Here is a 6,795-nt window from a genome sequence, read left to right as displayed (position 1 = left end):
CTTGCTACTCGTTCCCCCCTTCTTGTTTTGAAGGTGCACAACTCCTTTGACGGGGCAACCCTTCTCCTTCCACTGTGAAGAGACACCCCTGCCCTAATGAAAAGGAAAGATAAGAAGGTGTTTATTTACCTTTGAAGCCAAATTACAGTTTTGAGTAGTGGGTGCACTAATTTAAACACACGGCCAGGAAGAGCAAACCCACGAACAGAACAAGTCATGGTGATTAGGCCAGTTTTCCCTGGCCTAGAATGGACAAACTGCTTTGGTATAACACAGGGCAGCGGCACAAAGAAAGCATGTGTTCAATGGTGAGGAAAGGCTCAGCTTAGGTGCTCCCTTCTCAGCCACAACGCAGAGTCCGAACACCAGAGCACAGGGGAAATGCAGGTACTGTGAATTTGGCGAGGCAGGAAGCAGAGAAGTGGAGCACACAATTCCAAGGAACACAACTACAGTACTTCACATCCTTTGACCGCTTCTTTTGGATCTTTCTTAACCAGTGAAGCCATGAATAGAGTGCAAAGCACACCTGGAAGTGAACAAGTTTGACGATGTTGGGGTCAGCTATGTACATCTGGTGCAGCAGGCAGCAGATTAGGCACTGGACCTCTCGAAGGTTGCACAGCAAGCTGTCGTCTTCTTCTAGATCAGGACTCTTAGGGCTTGCGGTACTGTGAATGCTCTTGAGCAAACTGTGACTGTTACCGCTCTGGGCTTTCTCTTCTTCCGTGGGTAAGCAGATCTCCAGAAGAATCTGCACAGCAGCACTGTCCTGTGAAGAAAATAAGCCACAAAACACGCATAAAAACCCCCAAAGAAACCAAATCAAAGTAATGACAATCTAAGAAATGAAAGACTGTCAGCTGGATAGAATTTCTAGCAATAGATATTTTTATATAGAATAAAAACAACTCAGTTCAAGAATCACAAATCCTGTAGAACATTAAAAAAGCCCATCACTTTATCTGAGTCAAGACTTGAAGGAAAAAAGCTTAAATCTAACCGACAATTATAATCACAGATCAAAAGAGTAAATTCAATGGAATCTCACAGTGTTTCCAGATAAATATCCACTGGTCCCTTCAAGTATCCAGATCAGACAAAATATGCACATGGTTGTGTAATTCACAGTGCTCAGAGAAGACTGCCCTGCTCATTTAAAAATAAAACCTCCTATTAACCCAAAATTTGCCTTCTTATAGGGACTATATACCTGATGTACTTCCAGACAAGATAAGAAGAGACTGTCTGTGAAACAGGGTTACTCAAGAATTCCCATCACGACCAGTTAAGTAAGTCAACCATTCTTCAGCCTCACACTTTACAGTGCTAGCTGCTGCTCTTCAATACCACAGTTTGAATCCTCATGCCTAGGTCTGCCACATTTATTCATGTTTTATTGCTCCAAATCTAAGTGCAGAAAGAGCCTCTAGATAACACAAGCAACACGGCAGAAGGGCTAGTAAGCCAAGCTCATCTGGTCTCACAAACAAGAAAGAACACTATCGAGGCAGCTAACCAACACAATGCTTCAGACTAGACACCAGAAGACTGAAAGTATTTAACGTGCTGAATACGCAGGCGGTTTTCTTTTTCATGGTATCAGAAGTCAGTAAAAAAAGAAGTTAAAAGATTTCCTTTTTCAATTTCCCATTTCCGTATTTCTGTTTCATCACCGTCTTCCCTCACACCATTCAATACCCATTTCCTCCCCCTTACCTGAGCAGCAAGCAGTGCATTTTTCAGTTCTTCCCTGGTAACTTCTGGGGCCTCTAGACCCATTGCATTGTTTTGGGAAGGCCTAATGTCCTGCTCAGCTGTTTCTTTTAGGTGAGAATTGAGGTAAGCTTTGGAAGCAAGCAGATATCCGTTCAACATGTGCAAAGTTATATCCATCAGAGGAGGGCTCCTGATACGGGAATACACAATAAAATAAAGGGATTTCGGTAGGCAGAACAAGACAGTAATAACAGGAACAGAAGGAAAGCCCTCCTTGAAGGCTCGGTTAGTTGTAGTCAACATGGCAAAATAATAAAGGTCACAATCCCTCCTGCTGCCCCGCCATTCAGTCCTGCTCTCCTGCTCACACCCGTACATGGACATCCTACAAAACCAAGGAACTGCTGAAGAGACTATTGCTGATGAACAAAGGAAACCCAAAAAGATTGGCTGTACATGAGTGAGGAAAAATAATTAACTGAATGATGGGGAAAAACAAAGCAAACAAGCTCTGAACTGCTTCCACAATACTGCGATGGTACTTTTCAAATCACACGGCATGATACATCTCCCTAACAGTTCTGGAAATGTAGGATTTGCCATTTGCATCCGGGGCTGAAGGGGCATATATTTAAATATTTCACCTATGGGCTGGGGATCAAAGAGGTCGTCAACAGAAACCAGAAGTCTAGCAGAGCCGTAGCAACTCAAATGAAAACTGGATTCACGGCTCGGTTGCTACAAGGCAAGGGGGGACAGAGGCACACCAACGAGAACACGAAGAACAAATTGAGTTGACAGCCATTTATTATGAACAAAAGGATAATAAAAATGGGGGAGAAAAAACCCACAACTGTCAGAAAACATGAAAAAGAATACATGGAATAAAGCTAGGGGCTGAAGTTCAGTTAAAATGATCAACTCCATCTTTTTAGAATAACAAATGCAATTTTCTCCATTACTATGAAAAAGCAAAGTTACAATTTACAAATTCTGACTTACTGTTTGCATTATTTCATATTCGCCTTAAAAGCTGGTTCGATTGTGATAATTTTCACTACTTAAATTCTCAGTTTATTCTTCTGTATCAGAGCATAAAGCAACATTACACATCCTCCTCTGTCATTGCTGGCATCTAGAGGAACTCCTTCCCAAGTACTACTAAAAGCCGTTCTTGGGAAATTGAGCAAGTCTACCTTCGTCATATCCTTCAAGCACCCACTGGCAGAAACTGTTACCCAAAACGATGGAACACCCACAGGCACCCGAGGGATGGCAAAAGACAGTGTGCAGAGGAAGGATGGTATAGCCACAACCTCTACCACCGCACCACCATGTGGCAGCAGCCATTTTCAGCACGCTGCAGCGTCTAATTAGGACAAATTCACACGCACGAGTCTACAAGGGATGACTTCTGTGGAAATCCGTTTCCAAAACGGAACCAGGTGTCAGGCTGTCCAACAAGACGCACGGCTGGACAGTATGACATGCTGAACCAGCAGGCACAGCTCACTCGGTCCTCCAACCAACAAGCTTAATACGAAAAGATGGAACTTACAAGCTTGTTGTAAGTGACTGGTTTGAAAATCAAGTGCCGAGAGCTTGAGTGCTTCTATGAGACACCTTTACGTTTAGCATTCACTACGTACCAGTGTAAGAACCACTGAACATAAAGAGCTGAAGGAGGGAGACGTTTACCTGTGAACTCTCTGATCACATCTTAGTACAATCAACGGATCGATCATCAGATCATTCTGGGTGTATTTCTGCTGTCGGACTATTTTCACCGAAGGCTGCAGAGCATTAACAGTCATCACCCACAACCTGCAATGAGATTATTTTTACAGTTCTTTAATAGAGAATACATGATCACACAAGCACCTGCACACTCACTGATCTCCGCTAGCTGTTCTTTTCCAGCCCTATCAAGGAGCGAAAACCCCCGAGCTTCGTTTGCAGCCCCTGAGGTTAAGCAGGATATAGTTAACTCACATTCACTGGAATTACACCAACCAGACTGTTTTCACTGCAAGAGAGCACCCGCTTCCTCAGAAAAGGCGTGTTCTTCCTGGAGTGAGTCCATGTTTCAGCAGCAATTTGTCATAAACAAATACACTACAAAACACACTCCTCCTTTTTAAGCAAACTGGTGACTTCCTTTCCCCAAAATCAGGAAGGACCCTCCTTTTAAATGCCAAGGTTAAAGATTTCAGAGGAGCAGAAAGGAATGCAATTCCAACGCATCCTATTGGGCCCCAACCCTCGCTTCCCCAGACAAAGGCACCGTATCATTATTTCTGGAACAAAAAGTGGCATTTCACCTGCCTGCAACAGCAAAATAACCCGTAGTTTGAACCCACCTTCTTGGCATCACAGTGTTAAGAACCATCCAAAGTTTATTGACAGTCTGAAGAATCCTCCGGGGGACTCCAGCATTCAGCAAGCGATTCATATTCGACGTCAACACTTCCGCGTATGGGATCAATTCACCAGCTGAGAGGAGTGTTAAGTGTTCCAAGATCTGCATCAGCTGGGTGTGATTTCCAGGCAGCATGGAAAAGGCTGTAAAACAAAGACAACGGGATCTCGGTAAAATACCTTCTGACCTTTTCTCTGTTGTTACGCCAGTGCAGGACGATCAAACGAATTGAATGGCTACACGCCTCCAAACCCACCGTATTCCAACCACTGTGGAAAGAACACTGCTTACTTCAAAGGACATTAGTTACCTTCTTGGAGCTGTTTGGGAGAGTGATTCTTCGCCATGTTTGTAAGAAGCATCCTCCTCAGTAAGGCATCGGTGCCGGTGATCTGTTCCTCGCAGATCCAGTCCTCCACAATGCAGAGGTGCGGATAGTTAGTGGCCAGAAGGCGTAACAGTGCAGAATGCAGGCCTTTGGGGCAGTCAGAAAGCACACGTCTGAGAGCCTTGGACCCGAACCTATCTGTGCCTATCACTTCAACAGCAGACCTTCACTGCATCGCTGCCAAGAAGCGCAGTGAGTTTGCGTGTTTGTAGTCTGATATTCTAACTCCAAGAGAAAGGAAAAAAGTACTTCTTGGAAAGGTGGGAGGACCCTATAGTCACTCTCAAACTCAGTCTGCAACAATTATAAATTCTCAGGTAATTCCTACTCCAAAACCTACGCTAGGTAGGCAAGACCTACTCTAAGAATTGCCTTTCTCAAGCTTTAATTCTTACTTTCCAAAATATCTGTAACCTCAGCAGTTACTACCAAGGGATTGTAAAAGAACACTGAAACAGGCAGTAGACACAGAGCTGGGTACACCCAGCCCTCGTTCTTCAAGCACACGAGACTTGCACACACAGATATACCTCCCAGCTCCTGCTGCAGCCCCTGCGCCTGCCGGATGAGGTACTTGATTGGAATCTGGTCCATTAACGCCGACGAGTACGACTTGGGTTTTTTCTGCATGGCAGCTATAAGGGAACAGGACAAGAAACCACACACCAGAGAGTTAGAAAGAATTATTCCCCCAGCTGAATCAATAAAGAAAATGTCTCTATATTATACAGGTAAAATAGAGACAATCCCAAATAACACAGCTCGTTCCTGTTAAAGTATTAAATTGAGCTCTCCAGGAAACCCTTTCTGTGAACATTGCCATTTTAAGAATTTCCTGGCATTTACATTTGTTCACAAGATCTCCAAGCTATCTTTGACCAAGTCTGACTGATTTTGAGATCATAGCTCAAATCTGCACCTTCTTTATTCACGGTTTTTTATTCTCAAAAAAAAAATCTTAGTAGATGGAATTCAAACTCAACGAGAATTTTAGCAGAAACTTTATCTCCCGAATTTCTAATGCAATACTGTTATTTATTACAAGAATCTAAACTTCTTATGCCATATTTGAACACGACAGCAATGTGAATTTTGGTTCTTGGAAGAATTCCTCTTTGCACCTCATTTTCAGTTTTCCACTGACACACTCACATATACCTAGTATCTTCGTGCTCGCCAGGAGCGCTTCTTCGTACGACAGGACATAGTAGAGGACAAGCAGTTGTGTTGTGATGCTGTATCGTTGAGCGAGACGAGTATTTTCTCCCTGTGCACAAAAGCACATAGAAAGGTCATGTTGCATTCCTGATTCTTGAGAACAAACGCTGGGATTTACCCGCAAACACGAAGAAAGGTAAGGCAGAAAGCCCTGTAGGAAAACAGCAAGCCACAGGATGTCCAAGATGAAACTTGCAGGGAACTTACTTTCTTTTTTTCCTTTTTTTTTTTTTTTAAAATGAGCTTTAAACATAAAACGTATTTTTGATATCTTGGGACACTAATACGGAATAGTCCCAGGATTCCAAAGCAAGTCAGTGATTTCCACTCATTCTACACGTGTCCCAGTGACCATTCTTCTACTTCTATCACAACAAAAACGCTTCTTTCGAACACAGCCAGAGCGCTTCAGTTAAGCAGTATTTTTATCTAACAAGATCAAGTCGATACAAAAATTCTACAAATCCTACGTAAACACCTCCACTTCCCAATCTGTTAAGTGCTTCTCTTTGCATTTTTCACAGCATGAGTTGGCCAGTCCCCAAGGAAAATGGCAAAAAAGGGACAAAGAGCAATCCTCCCAAAAATCGGAGTAGCACAAAGAAGATTCGCTTCAAAAACACAACCATCACTTACAGGCGGCAGTTTACTACACAGGCATGAAAGACAAAAAGTGAGGCACTTCTGGAGACTGCGTGAAGCGTATACACAAAATACTGAACCACACGTTCACCACAGAGTACATGAAGGAAGCAAACAAATCATCTACCCCAGAGAGTCCTTGAAAAACATTCAGTATCTCCTGCTCCGTGATCGGCTGATTCGTGGCCTCTGGGTTGGATTTCGACGCAGGAGTGAGAACAGAGTTAATGTAGACATCGATAAGAGGGAGCAGCTGAGGATGGAGTGGGGTGGTGGTTTCACAGAGCTGCCGGTAGATCCAGTCCTAGAAGGCACCAAGGCGTCACACGTTCAGTTTCACAGCTGGAGAGCAATTTTTTGTCTGCAACTACATCACTTTTTAACCAGTACCAAAAAACTTGAGGGAAAG

General features: G+C 43.4%; 1 protein-coding gene across 1 annotated transcript in view; it reads right to left on the bottom strand.

The window, feature by feature from the left end:
- INTS2 (integrator complex subunit 2) overlaps nucleotides 1–6,795 on the bottom strand; it is a gene marked incomplete at its 5' end in the record, with an annotated part of 15,713 nt that overhangs the window by 2,575 nt on the left and 6,343 nt on the right. Inside the window, 8 exons of the mRNA XM_010142613.1 lie at nucleotides 530–772; nucleotides 1,720–1,909; nucleotides 3,418–3,543; nucleotides 4,080–4,281; nucleotides 4,449–4,613; nucleotides 5,057–5,161; nucleotides 5,685–5,793; nucleotides 6,514–6,690. Coding sequence (XP_010140915.1) covers nucleotides 530–772; nucleotides 1,720–1,909; nucleotides 3,418–3,543; nucleotides 4,080–4,281; nucleotides 4,449–4,613; nucleotides 5,057–5,161; nucleotides 5,685–5,793; nucleotides 6,514–6,690 — 1,317 coding nt within the window. The remainder of the gene's footprint in view (nucleotides 1–529; nucleotides 773–1,719; nucleotides 1,910–3,417; nucleotides 3,544–4,079; nucleotides 4,282–4,448; nucleotides 4,614–5,056; nucleotides 5,162–5,684; nucleotides 5,794–6,513; nucleotides 6,691–6,795) is intronic.

Source organism: Buceros rhinoceros, unplaced genomic scaffold (assembly GCF_000710305.1).
Source record: "Buceros rhinoceros silvestris isolate BGI_N320 unplaced genomic scaffold, ASM71030v1 scaffold43148, whole genome shotgun sequence".
NCBI lineage: Eukaryota > Metazoa > Chordata > Aves > Bucerotiformes > Bucerotidae > Buceros > Buceros rhinoceros.
Note: the sequence above shows the minus strand (reverse complement) of the source record. Positions and strands in the feature narration are given on the sequence as shown.